This window comes from Notamacropus eugenii, chromosome 4, assembly GCF_028372415.1.
Source record: "Notamacropus eugenii isolate mMacEug1 chromosome 4, mMacEug1.pri_v2, whole genome shotgun sequence".
NCBI lineage: Eukaryota > Metazoa > Chordata > Mammalia > Diprotodontia > Macropodidae > Notamacropus > Notamacropus eugenii.
In genome coordinates, this window is record NC_092875.1 from 94,874,214 (window position 1) to 94,889,977 (window position 15,764).

Below are 15,764 nucleotides of genomic sequence, written 5' to 3' on the forward strand. Positions count from 1 at the left end.
ACAAGGCCTGGTACAAACCAGAGCAGGGTGTGACTATAAATGCCTCCTCCCCCTGAAATGCCCCTCTGCCTACAGGCATGTTCTCTCCACCAAATCTTGTCCCTTCCCTTCTTTAAGAGTTGGTAAAGACTATAAAATTCAGATTGAGGCAGTGACCCCTGCATATTTGTTTTTGTTTGGAATGCTGAATTAGTGAGTGACAATTAGAGTTATATTTTTTGAAAAAAAGAAAGAGCATCCATAAAGCAGAATTACCAAGAGAAAACAAACAAAATTTGGAGCAGGATTCAAAGAAGGCAATTTTATTGCTACCATGTTAAATTTAATACATATTTTTTTAAATGCCATATGAGATGACAATTTATATACAATCCTCTTTTTTGCTTTTTGAATACCAAATGCTGAAATTGTTCATGTTTGTCGAGGATTAAGTCCATGATACAGAAGAAAGTAAAAAAAAAGAAAGAGCTAGCTCAAATCTTGTTTCTAAATATTTCCTGAGTACCAATTCTGTGCTTGTTTGTATAAAAGAGACAGATTAAGGTGACAGTCTAGAAGGAATGAGATAGAAGTTCATAAATGACTAATTCAAGTTAGGAAGCTTTAAATGCTATGAGAGAATCACCCAACACATAAACATTTGATGGAAGTCTACTTATTACCAGGCGCTGTGTTAGGCCCTAGGGGCACATAACTCCAGCCACTTAAATTCTTCTGGGGAAGCAACATGTAAATAGAAGGTAAATCAGAAGTAATTTGAGGAGAGAGAAAGCACTAACAAACACTCAGGAGGCTTAGGAAAGGCTTCTCGTAGGCTGAGATTTCTGTGCTGAGACATAAAGAAAGACAACTATTCAGATGGGCAGAGGAAGATGTGCATTCCAGGAATAGAGGTGGTTGTGTTTGTCCTTCCTTCTGGAAGAGGACCATGACATCTGGATGATGACATGACATACAGTTGACTTTGAATTGAGGGAGGGAGGACTGTGCAAGGTCACCAACCTCACTTGCTTCTCCTGAGCCATCTGGGTCCAGTGGGCTGATATTCATCAGGATGACTGGAGATGGCCCAGGATGCAATGGGAGACCCTGGCCCTTTCAGGCTAAGGTCTTAATCACATTCTCACTTTGAGTGAGATACACCATTCAATGAATAGGCTTCTTTAAGTAGTTGCTCAAGGATGGCCCCTTTAATCGGACTGGAAGGAGAAGATCCTCAGGGTTCCTAGGTAAAAGAGAAACAATTATTATTTAGTATTTAAATGGAGGAGAGATTATCTGAATGGAAACAGGAGATTTAATGTTGAATGTAAGAAAGTACCAGTGGAATAAAACTGAAGTAGTAGCTTGGAGCCTGGTCCTAAGCACCAGGCTAGGCAGCTTGTGTTTTATTCCAGAGGTCTCTTTATCATGGAAGCTTTTGACTGAGACTGTGACATGGTCAGACCCAAGTCTTGGGATATTTTGACAAGTATGTGGTGGATAGAATGGAGAGGGGAGAGATTAGGAGTCTGTGATAATAATAGTCCAGTCAAGACTGAACTTGCCTGGGCAAGGGAGATGGCCATGGCAATAAAGAGGATATGAATTGGAGTGATGATGTAAAGGGAGAACCAATAGTCTTGACAACTAATTGAATATGGTGATCAAGGGAGGGAAAGTGGTCAAGAATGAGAGGAGCCCACAATGCAAAGTGGGTGAGAGTCCAGGAGTGAAAGGTCTTCACTGTTGAGACTATATTCCATTGGTTTCCTGCCTCATATACCTCCTTAAACATCTGTAAGAGACGGGTATAGCTGGAAACTCAGCAAAACTGATTGCAATGAGCTCTTATCCCAGCAACCTGGAAGGCAGTTCATGAGTAATTCAAATGTAACCCTAACTCCTGAATTTTTAGCAGCAATAGGACCACATCTGACCAAATGCCTTAAATGAGATAAAAGCCAAGCCAGGAACATTTTCTGGAGCTGGACATAAAACCATTATTGTACAATCATCCTTCCAACTAATACAGCGGTTAAATAAAATTGAGCACAAGCTTCTCACCAAGGTCACCAAACAACTTCCTGCTTTGAAATGCAAGTTTTCTCCTCTCACTACCCATTCTGGGGCTTAAAACTAGATTCCTGATATTTAAATATGTTCTTCTCTACTTTAGGATAAACATATTCACCCTGATTGAATCCAGGTTTTTTGACGACTGTGACCTTGAAATCCCCCTTAATAAATTCAAACTCATCTCAGTCCATTCCATGACAACGCAATTCATAATGTAATCATTCCAAAATGCAGAAACGGAGAAAGCTACAGGGACAAAAGGGGCCCTGTTAAAACAAAGCAGCACAAAGGATCATGTTTAAATAAATACAGAACCTGCCAGTTCTGGTCTTTTCAACTCAAACATTCATTCGCTCATACAAAAGTCTTGAGATTTTTCTTCTTTGTATAACTGATGGCTTTCCTAAAAGCCTCTCCTTTTCCTGTGTGTCATCTGTTTCAAATATAATCCCTGTGAAATAAGATACCAAAGATCATAACCAAATGCAGGAAGTAAGGAAGTTGCTTGAAACTTGAGGGGTAATAAATCAGTGACACGTTTTAGCCTCGAGGTATGAAAAGAGCCCAGGAACAGGGGTCAGGGTTCAAGTTTCAGTTGCATTCCAGTTATGTGCCTTTGGGCAATTTGTTTCTTATCTGAGACTCAGTTTCTCCATGTATAAAGTCCATATAATCTTTATGCTGCCTGATTCAAAAAGGGTTGCTGGTAAGGGACAAATAAAATGCATATGAAAACACACCATTAGTGCTTCGCCAGTTGCAAAGCATGACAGATTTCCACTATATAGTAACAGCTACAGCATTAATAGCTTACATTTATATATCGCTCTGAGGTTTGCAAAGTTCTAGATATGTTATCTCATGTGAACCTCACAACTCTGTGAGATAGGTGCTGTTATCTACACCTTACACACGAGGAAACTGAGGCTCAGAGGTTGTGACTTGCCCAGAGTCATGTAGGTAGGTATCTGAAGGTAGATTTGAACTTGGGCCTTCCTGACTCCAAGTCCAGTGTTCTCATCCATTGTACAACCTAGCTGTCTCCCAATTTGAATATATTCAAATTAACTGTCATTTGGAAAAATGAATCCAGCAGTACCAACTCCTCTTCTCCCCTCCCCCTTCTCATTCTTTGCTTCAAGGGATTAATAGTTTCAGGGTCAATCATTCAGAGAACTGATATTGAGTGATCCTTTAGATCTCTGGAGACCAACAGAATTCCTTCTCTTTCACCCTAGCTAGTTTCTAGCCACTAGACATCCCACACTGATTTGCTGCTTCCCAATTAATTCATCAACAAGCATTTAGTAAATGTCTATTATGTGCTGGGCTCTGTAGGTAAAAAGACAAAAAGCAAAGTTTCTGCCTTCAAGGGAGCTTACTTTTTCTCTTTAGGCATGTAATATTCTGCACAAAGTACAAGATAGTTGAGTTGGAGGTACTACCAGTTGGTTGGACAAGGAAAGGTCTTATGTAGGAAATGGGAACACAAGTGCCAGGCCTCCTGGTAGGTAGCTGGTGTTACTGGTAGGAAAATGATTTTGCCAGTCTTATCAGCAATAATAAATTTTATGCATATGTATATGTGTATGTGTATGTAAATACACATATATGTGTGTTTACATATATACACTCTCTCTTTCCCCCTTTCCCTGTTTCATTCTTTCTCTTTTACAAGTTACAAAGAATTTAGGTATGCTGTCTCATTTGATACCTACCCCATGACAGCCCTGTGAGGAAATTACGTATTATCCTCATTTTACAGATGAGGAAACTAAAACAAAGCTAAGGACTTTAAAACCAGGTCTTTTGACTGAGTGCAAGGCCAGAGTTTTTACCACTACAGAAAATACTATACAGTTTTAAAGACCTACTTGTGAAACTAAAATTGGAGAAAATAAAGAAACCAGTGATCATTATAAAATAAAAATGTTCTTTATTAGAGATAGGCTTAGTATATAAGTATACATAGCATGATATTAAATAGTTTAAACTATTGATTTTATTTCTATTATAACTTTACAAAAGCAGTCATTTATCTTTAAAAAAACACACTATTTACAACCTTGAACACAACACGTTTATTTTCCTTCATCTGAAGATCAAGTAGAATCATCTCTTAGGAGGGAAGTCTCCAACATCATGTAAAAATGCTCGTAATTCAGCTAAAATACACTATGTGTGCATAGATTCCATGATTTAAGACAGGAAAGCTACACTTTCACTGAAATAGCATTCTCAGAAACACATTTAAATTACTGCCTGTTGCATTATGGCAATCTTAACCTTCAGACACATTTATAAGCATAGCCCATATAAAGATGCAGTGATCAAGGTCATCCTGCAGTAATATCACTGACAGGTATAACCAGATTTTTATCACGATCTCATCAGAATGCTATTAGATAATGCTCATTAGATTGTAGGCACCTTGAGGGTAGGTTTTTTGGCTCTTTTTATATCCCTGCCACTTAGCACTTAGTGTCTGGCATACAGTAGGCGCTTAATAAATGTTTGATGCATTGATGTGTCCATTCCTAACATGAAAAGAATTCACAATTATATAGCCTGCTAATTTGCAAAGCTTTTTACATCTATTATCTCACTCAATCCTCACACTGATCCCACAGTAATATTACTAGATGATGATGATAACAGTATTTATATAAGACTTCAAGGTTTTCAGGGTGCTTTATATATGTCATCTCATTTGATCTTCACAACAACCCCAGGAGGTAGGTGTTATAATTGTCCTCATTTTATAGATGAGGAAATTGAAGTTTGAAGGGGTTGTGACTTGCCAGGGGTCACATTAGGACGTGTCTAAAGCAGGAGTTGAACATGTCTTCTTGACTCCAAGTCCAGCGCTCCACCCACTTTATCACCTACTCTTTGAGGAATCAGTTATTGATTATCAGGCTGGGTAACCCTGTATATAAAAATTACATCCTTGAAAACTCAAAATGTTTGATTCCGTGGGGAATGGGGGTGGGAGGGGAAAGGAGAGATAGAAGGAGAAAGAAGGGGATCAATCATTGACTCTCTCTAAATACCTGGACCATGGCAACTGGACACATGGCCTTTAGACTCAAGATTTTAGTTTCCATCCATTATGTCTGACATAATGGATAGAGAGCCCCAAATAGCTTGTGAAAAGAAAGTCTTGTTTCCAAGCACTGAAGAAATTTCATTAGGGACCCCTGGAATAAGGGTGCCTTATTAGTGTTCGAATGGAAGGTCTAGGAAAGTACATAGTACCTGAGATGGAGACTCACAGACATACACGCTCATTGTGTGTGCTGTGTTCTCTCCAATGCTGCACATATGACATGTTCAAAGTATAAATCCTTCCAATGGGTTGATAACATTTGTTTCCATTGTACTGATGTCGTCCTAGACTTTTTTCTGCAATAAGAGAATGCTGTCCTAACAAAAGAATTATTTTAAATTATTTTCAATCTCCATGCAAGTTCTCCTGTAACGCCTCCTCTTGGCACAGGGGTGAACCAGGATGGGGGACTTAATGTTCATGTCAGAAAAAGGCAAGCTCTAGAAAGTTTGAAAAGCTGGGAGTATGGACCTTCTGGCCGGTGGGGTTTGCAGTGTGAGAACTAGCCTAATCAAGCCCAACTTTCATCAGTAGGAAGTTGGCAGCCAGGTGATTTTTTTGGGGGGGGGGTTAGATTTTATAGGACTTTTGAAAGTGTCTACTACAGAACAGAAGAATTTCAGTTTGTCTGAATAAAGAGAGTACTCACACTGATGAAAATAGAGATAATTGAATTACTTAGAAATATAAACATTTTTAATATTGATGGTAAACTTCCTAGAACCTTTTTCTCCCTAATTTAAATAATGCAGCACCATATACATATGTAAGTAAGCATGGAAAAAACCCTGAAGCTGTCCCTGTATATCTGGCAGGCAGTTTCTACAGAGGTGACGTTAACAACCAACCAGATGGCTATATCATACTTTAAAAGTTTATTTTGTGGTGTGTGCTTTTTTAAGTGCCACCCTTACATAAGAATCTTGTTATTCAAGTATCAACTAGAGATACTTAAAAATGCTTATGAAAATTTCTTCATTACATGAGTTATAAGTTCATTAAGGAAAAATCCAGGCCTTGGCCACAGGGGGTATGACACAAATAGCCAGCCAGATCAGTCATTGCTCTGCTGTCAATACAGCTTGATCATATACAGTGTCAGGATGGAAATTTTAATGATGAAAATAAGAGTGCTCGTGAAACTCACCTGAAAAACAAACTATAAATACAGAATATTTAATCCCAAACCCGTGAATATGCAGGTGGACTCATGACATGTCCAACAGACAAAGCAAAGGGTTATCACTCAAACATCCAGGGATCTCTACTGAATTTGGTCAGAAAGTTTTCCAATTTGCTTTTACAAGTCACAGCACCATCGTTACTGCAGTTTTCAAGCATAGCCAGGAATTCACTGCATGGATAGTCTTGGGATTAATGGTTTTAACTGTGGGATTTTTAGGTAAGCAAGATTTGGCTGCTTAATGCTGACATTCCCTCAATCATAATTAAGTCTTAGTCCACTTCCTATTCCAGGTGAAGGATCAGAGCATAACTTAGCATGGCAAAGAATGCGATTGTCTTGGCCACATGAATATAAAACATCATGGTAGAGTTCACTCACAGTTCTGTGACCTCAAGTAAGTAACCTCCCTTTTCTGGGCTTCAATAAAATGGTTGTTTGAGTTGAGTTGATGAGATAAGTCGAATGAGTTGAACAGAAGGACTTCTAAAGTTCCTTCCACTTAAAAAAAAAGTGATGAGTGTATGATAACAGCAAGAATATGCATTTATTTAACATCACCCCCAGTGGTCCTATTTTCTGGGCATCACAGTAACAGTCTGTGGGAAATACATTTTAAAGTGCTAAAAATTATTCAACTTTCCAGATAGCAATCTTCCCCTCTTCTTTGCCTGAACCACTCAGCACATATCGGTCCTCTGCTGAACACAAAGCCTTCACTATGTCAGCATGGGCCACCAGCTCCTTCTCCACAATTTTCTTATCAGCATCAATTACATAGATTTTTCCCTTGTATTTTCCCTGGGATAGTCCTTTGCTGCCAATCCAGATCTGAAAAAGAAAAAATCATGGGAGTACATTAAAAACTGTAATTTATAATTTTTTTCTTTTGTTTTTCTCAATTCCATGCACACAATTTTTTTTAACCATTCCTTTTTTTAAATTATGAGTTCCAAATTCTCTTGCTTCCTCTTTACTTTCCCTCCTTGAGAAGGCAAGCAATTTGACACAGATTATATATGTGAAGTCATATAAAACATATTTCCATATTAGCCATATTGCACTTAGGGGCATAGTGGATAGAGTACCAGGTCTGGAATCAGGAAAACCTGAGTTAAAATCTGGCATCAGACCCTTATTAGCTGCGTGACCCTGTCACTTAACCCTGTTTGCCTCAGTTTCCTCCGCTTATCAAATGAGCCAGAGAAGGAAACGGCAAAACTAGTAGAGTATCTTTGCCAAGAGGACCCTGAAAGGAGTTATGAAAAATCAAATATGACTGAAAACAGCTAAACAATAACAACATGTAGCAAAAAGAAAACAGACAAAAAAGAGGAAAAAAGAACTATAAAGAAAGTTAAAAAAGTATGCTTCAGTCTGCATTCAGACTCCATCAAGAACTATCATTTTTTAAAAAGCATTTCCTACCTCCACCCATCATCCAAAAGCATTGTACAGATGAAATAGATCCCTCTCTACTAGGTACTTACATTCCGGTTTTGGCCACCACCAATACAAACAAAAGACATGATAATAACTCTGGACTGATGAATTTTGTAATAGGTCCTGCACAATCAAATGTGACAAAGACATTCTAAATCTTGGAGGTAAAAATTCTTATAAAAAGGTACCTTGGGAAAACAACAATGATGAATGATGAAAATAATGAAAATTATGATGATGACACATTTATAGAGCACTTCAGTCCCAAAAGAGAAAAGGTGCTGAGGCCTGAAGAAGGAACAACTTCCTCATTTCTATTTGCTGATGCTATGAGTTAAAGGGATGGTATAGATACCTGGGGAAAGTGGAACTTTTAGAGGAAAATGATCATATTTTACTATTTATGAGTTCCTTGGAAATTTTTATCGGGTTAAACATAACCTGTCCTATCAATATTTTGTTAGTCTGATTTCTTGCATGAGAACTGAAGGTCCTTCTTTTTAAGGGAGACCTAGGCACAAGCTGAATTCTGATATTCCAGTTAGGTGGTGCAGTGGATAGACCACTGGGCCTGGAGTCAGGAAGATTCCTCTTTGTGACCTTGGACACTTACTAGCTATGTAACCCTGGACAAGTCATTTAACCCTATTTGCCACAGTTTCCTCATCTGTCAAATGAACCAGAGAAGGTGATGTATCTTAGTTAAGAAAACTCCAAATGTTTTGGACACAACTAAATAACAACTGTATATATCTAAGAAAATTACTGAGAAGCACTCCAAGACTGAACCTAGGCCACGTAAACTCTGAGCCACAGCTTTTATATAAATAAGACTTTTTAATATATCCACTTAATATATCCACATTTTCTTCTTAGTAATTCTGTGACATAACATAATTAGCCCCATTTAACAGATGAGGAAACAGTCTCAGAGAAAATGATCTGCCCAAAGTCACACAGTCAAATAACACTCTTGCCCTTATGGTTGCCTCTTCTAATTTATGGGACTTTTGTAATTTTTCTAAAATGTTCTCACTTTCATCATCTCAAGTGACTTTCATGAGAGCCTTCTAAATTAGGAAGAATAAACGTTTGATTTAACTGCCAAACCCAGTGACCTCATTTCAATATAAATCCTTCTTGACCTCTCTTGACACTGCTGATAGTGCCCTCCTCCTCAGCACTCCCTCCTGGCTCTCCTCCCACTTGTCTGACTGCCTATCAGTTTTGTTGTTGCTTTTGCTGGATTTTCAACCATGTCATACCCACAAACTGTGGTTGTGCCCATGGCTCACATTATCCTGAGCCCTCTTATTTTCTCCAGTCTTTCATCACCAACTGCCTACTGGGCATTCTGAACCGGCATCTCAAATGCAATATGTTCAGAACAGAACTCATTTCTTCCCCACACCCTCCCCTCTTTTATAAACTTTGTTATTACTGCCAAGGGCACCCCCATCCTTTCAATCCCCTAGGCCCAGAACCTTGGTGAAATCCTTGACTCCTCACTCTCACTCATCCCATATAGCCAATCTGCTGCCAAATCCCATCATTTCTATCTCTACAGTTTCCCTAGCCTCTCCTCTCCATTCCCACCATACCCACTGGTTCAGGCCTATTATCTCTGACATGGACTACAGCAACCTGAACATCCTGCATTAATTCCAGCAGCCGTAACAAAGCTGCTAGAGGGGTTTTTCTAAGGCACAAGGATAATCGTGGAAAAGTCCCTCCATACTCAATAAGCTACAATTACTCCCTATCACCTCTAGAGTCAAATATAAACTCCTCTGTCTGGAATTCATTCATTCATTCATTTATTAGATTCCATTATGTTTGTTGTTTTTTTAAATAATATTTTAAAATTATTTGACACAGATTATATATGTGAAGTCATACAAAACATATTTCCATATTAGCCATATTGCAGCTAGCGGCATAGTGGATAGAGTACCAGGTCTGGAATCAGGAAGACCTGAGTTAAAATCTGGCATCAGACCCTTATTAGTTGCGTGACCCTGTCACTTAACCCTGTTTGCCTCAGTTTCCTCCTTTTATCAAATGAGCCAGAGAAGGAAATGGCAAAACCAGTACAGTATCTTTGCCAAGAGGACCCTGAAAGGGGTTATGAACAATCAAATAAAAACAAAAGAGAAATATAAAGGAAGTAAAAAACGTATGCTTCAATCTGCATTCAGACCTTGTGTGATCTCCCCTTCTGCTAGTGCTCTATTTCTCAAACTACTCTGGATTCATTTGATATTTATCTAGTTATCTACATATGTATGTATGTATACATATATATATGTACATATACATATACACACACATATACATACACATACGCACACACACACATATATATTCTGTATATATTTGGGCAGCTAGGTGGTGCAGTGGATAGTGCCAGGAATAAGTTAGGAAGATCCATTTTCCTGAATTTGAATCTGGCTTCAGACACTTACTAGGTGGGTGACCCTAGGCAAGACACTTAACCCTATTTGCCTCAGTTTCCTCATTTGTCAAATGAGCTGAAAAAGGAAATGGCAAACTACTCCAGTATCTTTGCCAAGTAAACCCCAAATGGGGTCACAGAGAGTCAGGCACAATTGAACAACTACTGTATGTATATTTATATATGTTCACATTTACTTTCCCCCTTTAGAATATAAAGTACCTGAAGGTAGGAACTATTCCTTTTGGCACATAAATACTTATTGATTATCTACCTTTTCAAATAAAGAAATTAAGGTTCAGGGAGAGGAAGTGACTTAAGCTTGCTAGGAAGTGTGGGAGCCAGAATTTGAATGCAGGTCTTTCTACTCCATAAGGTTTACAGATGTCTCATACATCATTCCTTTAACTCACATGGGTCTGATTCTTCCTCATGTTCTGGATTCCATTCTTTAAATACACACAAAGAAAAACTTATTATATTCCACCTCCGTCAGTATGTAGGTCTCTGTCGAAAGGAGCACTGTAATGACGGGAATGGTTTCAGAAAAACCTGAACGGATGCAAAGTGAAGTGCACAGAACCAGAAAATAACTATACATAACAGAAATACTGTAACGATGATCAGCTCTGAAAGACTTAGCTACTCTGATCAATACAATGATCCAAGACAATTCCAAAGGACCCATGATGAAAGATGCTCTCTATCTCCACTATCTCCAGAGAGAGATAACTTATGAACTCAGTGCAAACTGAAGTATAATTTTCTTTATTGCTTTTTTTGTACCATGGCCAATAATATGGAAATAAATTTTGCATGATTTCACATATATAACTGATATATTGCTTGCCTTCTCAATGGATGGGGAGAATTTGGATGGGGCTGGAAGGGGAGAATTTGGAACTTAAAATGTATTTTTTAAATGTTAAAAACAAATAAACAATAAATTTAAAAGAAAAAGAAAGAAGTGCAGTTTGGGATTAAATGGGAGTCTCTAAGAGGTAAATCACATCATAGCCACAAGATTCAAGCAAGAGGAAGGCTGGAGGTCTTACGTCTGATTCTATGTCCTTTTAGTATGTATTCTCATGGCATTCAAGTCCTTTAGAAGTAAAAATAATAATATAACGCTCAGAACCATGGTATCCTGGGATGAAGTCATAAAAGTTAAGAGGTATTTTACAAAAAGAAATGTATGGACCCCCAGAGAATTCGAAGAAAAAGGAAAATAACTTATTTGTACAAAAACCTAACAACTTTTTGTAGTGTCAACGGACTAGAAGGTAGGGGGATGGATGAATAAACTGTGGTCTGTGAATGTTATGAATATTATTGCACCATAAGAATTATGAAAGGGACAATTTTAGAAAAATCTAGAAAGATCTGCATGAAATGATACAGAGTAAAGTGAGTAGAACAGGAGAATAATTTATGTAAGACAAACAACTTTGAAAGACTTAAGAACTGGTTGATGCAGTTTTGTTGTCTGGTCATTTTTCAGTCACGTCTGACTCTTTGTGACCTCATTTGGGGCTTTCTTGGCAAGGATACTGGAACAGTTTGCCATTTCCTTCTCCAGCTCACTTTACACATAAGGAAACCAAGGCAAACAGGGTTAAGTGATTTGTCCAGGGTCACATAGCCAGTAAGTGTCTGAGGGCAGATTTGAGCTCAGAAGGAGTATTCCTGACTTCAGGCCTTGCACTCCATCCACTGAGCTCCCTAGCTGCCCCACTGATGCAACGATCAATCACAATTCCAAAGGACCAGTGATGAAGCGTGCTACTCATCTCCCAACAGAAGTGATGGAGTCAAGATGCATAATTAGATTTGGGAGAATGGTCAATTTATTTTACTTGGCTTGACTATGTATATTTGATAAAGGGCTTAGTTTTTTTTTCTTCCAATGGAGGATGGTGGTGGGAGAGAGAGGGAATAAATGCTTGATAATCAAAAAGAATAAAAGAAAATAAGATTTTAAAGTGACAGGGGAATACTGCTCCTCAGCAGCATCCATCATGCCTTCTGTGAGGCCTAAACTCCAACAACCCCAGCCCAGTTTTAAAAGTACAATAAAGCAAATTTGTTCCAGAGAACAAGACTAGCACTTCCATGCATGAAAGCTTTAAGGTGGTATATTCTGACTTAACGTAAGAGCCCTCTAATAATTAGAGTTTTCCACAAATGGTATGGTCTGCCTCATGAGGTGCTGGTTAGGTAACTGTTGCATGGGGAGTGAATGCCCTCAGGGCAAGAGGTTCCCATATGTTGCTTCAAAGTCACAGATATTGCGCTTGCACAAGGCCCTTGCCCACTTTACTGCCCTCTTCTATAAAACAAGGAAGAAATTGGACCAGATAGCCCAAAGATCACTGTCGTACTGATATTCTATGAGTTAATGACTGGTCCTGGGACACGTGTCCGTGGGATAATAGGCTTGTATTTGCTCACCTGCACACCAATATATCTCTCTTTCTATTGCCCTGGGTCAGGGATCAACCCCTATGACTTTGACAAGTGACACTGAAAAAGTTGATACCTGGTTCTTTACTCTGATCATACAGCTGATCTCTGAACAGTCTTGAAGCTGAATTTTATGAGGTGGCCTTGAGAAGTCCTTTATGTTCCAGACATATATGTCTCTGTGTCCAGCACATGCTGTCCAGACCTGGTCTTGCTAAAAATACAAGTGACAGTGTGACACTTTTATTCAGGTGTTTTACTGCTAAGCAGTATCAGACTTACTAATTATGTTCCACAATGAAATGTTTTGAAATACCTCCGGAATCAGCTGGAAACAGAGGAAAGAGGGGAATATTTCCTTAAAGAGCTCATCAACTTTCAGTTCTTGACGAAGAAATCCATTTGTTGTCACAACTATAATGCTATAGCCTATACCTGCAATGTTTAAAAAACAAAAAAGCTGCTCAGATTGGGCACGTCTTAAAAGTGAAATATGGCTTAACTACTATATACCAGATCAAGTGCAGAGCTCAGGTAGAAGTCATTTAAATGAAAGAAAAACATCCTTTCTGCGTTCCTAGGAGCACTTGTTTATTTTTTTACAAAGTACTTTTCAAATCTTTATGTTAAATATCAAATTCAAACATTTGTTAAATTCCTGTAATGTGCAAGGTCCTGTGAGAGGCAGCTAGGTGATACAGTGGAGTCAGGAAGACCTGAATTTGAATCCAGTCCAGACACTTAATTAACTCTGTGACCCTGGGCAAATCACTTCACCTGTGTCAACCTCCCAGGGTTGTGAGGATCAAATGGGATAATATTTATAAAGCACCTGCCACACTGTAGGTGCTCAATACATGCTAGCTGTTAATATTATTGCTAGGGTGGGGTGGGGAGACACGGATGAGTAAGATTAGGAGCTTCTGTTCTAGCAGGGACATGCTACATATCCAGATATCTATAAAGCAAAATAGAATGGTAACTGCACAAGAAATGTGTAAGAGTAAAATAACTTTTTAAAACATTTAATTAGAATGCATTTGTTGAAAAGGAGAGAGACCTATAGGGATAACTGTGGGACAGAGGAATGAAGTGAGTGCCCTTGGATAAATCACATCACCTGTCTGCCTTAGTTTTCTCAACTATAAAATGAGATAATAATAGCACCTACCTTGCGGGGTTGTTGTGAAGATCAACAATGATGAAAATAGAATTTACACAACTCTAACTATGGGCCACGCTCCATGCTAACTGCTTTATAATGAATATCTCATTTCATCTTCACAACAACCCTGAGAAACAGGTGCTTTTATCATTCCCGTTTTACAGATGGGTAAACAGAGGTTACATCACTTGCCCAGGGTCACAAAGCTAATAAGCATCTGATGCCAGATTGGAACTCAGGTCTTCCTGACTCCAGGCCCAGTGCTTTACCCACTGTGCCACCTAACTCACTCATGAGATCAAATGAGATATTATTTGCAAAAGCGCTTAGTGTGGCAGTGCCTGGCACATAAATGCTTATTCTCCTCTCATCTTCCAAATAAATAGTATGACCAGATCTTTGCATAAGATTTTCCAGTAAAGTTCCTGGAAGGTCAATTCTGTTTCATTTTTACCTCTGTGACCAGTAAGCAGCTAGTACAGTACTTGGCACACAGTGCCAAGGTGCTTAACAAATGTCTATTGATTTGAATAAGGAAGAATAATTTGGCAGCATTAAGAAGAATGGATTAGAATAGAATGGTCTTTCTCCTCCCCTCTGCCTCCTAGCTTCCCTCAGTGATTCAGCTCAAATCCCATTTTCTACAAGAAAGCCTTCCTGGCCTCCCCCTAACCCCTTCCCCTCTGCCTTCCCTCCAGGATCATAATTCCACTCACACCTGTGTGTGTCTTGTATGGACCATATTTTGCTCCTTGCATGCAGGGTCCATGTTCTTCCTTTTCTTTGTATCCTTGGGACATAGCACAGTAGCTGGCATGCAATAAGTGCTGTTTATTGACTGACAGAGACTGGGGGTGAGAATAATGAAAGAGCTCCCCCAGAAATCTCACTGGGGGGTGAGGGTGTAGATTGGTAGTGGTGGAGACAATGAGAAGGGACCCAGAGGGAGGGATACTGCAGAGACCTTGGCAACCTCAGCCAAGTGAGGATGCCAGCAGCAAACCCAGCGGAGACCGAGGACTGTCTTTGGGGAACGGTTTGAGTAGATTTTCACTGCCCTCATAATGTTCCCTGATCAACATTAATTCACAATAATATCCTTAATATGTTATAAGCTCCTTAAAGCTGGGAAACCCTGCAGCACTTTTAGACAGATCCCCATTTATAATGTTATTTCCCCCGGAATGTCATTCTGGGTAATGTCACGTTTTCACACAACCAATTAATTATGTTAGGGAAGCTATGCCTGCTTCTACTTTATTTCTGTGATCTTGTTACATATTTCATTTTGACCTTTAATGAAAACTTTTGAGTTAAAAATAACTGATATGAAGCACTGAAAAATGAGCAGAAGTTAAATTTGATTAGACTTAGAGTTAAGGGGATGAAGTAGGGAAAGGGCTGAATTTGGAGTCAAGGGAGACCTGGGTTTGAATCCTGCTTCTGATGACTATTAGTTATATAACTATGGATGAGCCACTGAGCCCCAAGCTCCTCTGCCAGGAGTTATTAACACCTGTATTAGTTACCTCCCAAGGTTGTTGTAAGACCACATGAGACAGACAGGCTTTGCAAACTTTAAAGCACTGTTATGTATGACTGTTAAAGGAAGGGAGAGAAGGAAAGGAAGGAGGGAGAGGGGGAGAGAGAAGATAGGAGACAGGACAGAAAGAGAGAGAGAGAGAAGAGGAAAGGAGAAAGAGAACTAGTTTTATGAAAATCAAAAAGTAGAAAGCAAAAAGAAATACAAAGAGAATCTACATGCTAAGACACACACACACACACACACACACACACACACACACACCCGCACACCTAGTCATTTACATTTTGTCTCCCCCCTCAGAACGTAAGAGGGTGGAAGGTAGGGACTGTTTTGGCTTTTATT

The 15,764-nt window shown here is 39.0% G+C and overlaps 1 protein-coding gene across 5 annotated transcripts in view; it reads right to left on the reverse strand.

Annotated features, from left to right (window-relative positions):
- Window positions 1-3,971: 3,971 nt before the first annotated feature.
- The window catches only part of DENND3 (DENN domain containing 3), a 113,543-nt gene continuing 101,750 nt past the window's right edge, over window positions 3,972-15,764 (reverse strand). For 4 of the 5 annotated variants that reach the window (XM_072602955.1, XM_072602956.1, XM_072602952.1 and 1 more), the window contains 3 exons: window positions 13,028-13,146; window positions 12,788-12,925; window positions 3,972-7,181 (listed from right to left, as the gene is read on the reverse strand). In XM_072602955.1, coding sequence (XP_072459056.1) covers window positions 6,981-7,181; window positions 12,788-12,925; window positions 13,028-13,146 — 458 coding nt within the window. In that variant the 3' untranslated portion in view covers window positions 3,972-6,980. The remainder of the gene's footprint in view (window positions 7,182-12,787; window positions 12,926-13,027; window positions 13,147-15,764) is intronic. The other variant, XM_072602957.1, reaches the window with a different exon arrangement.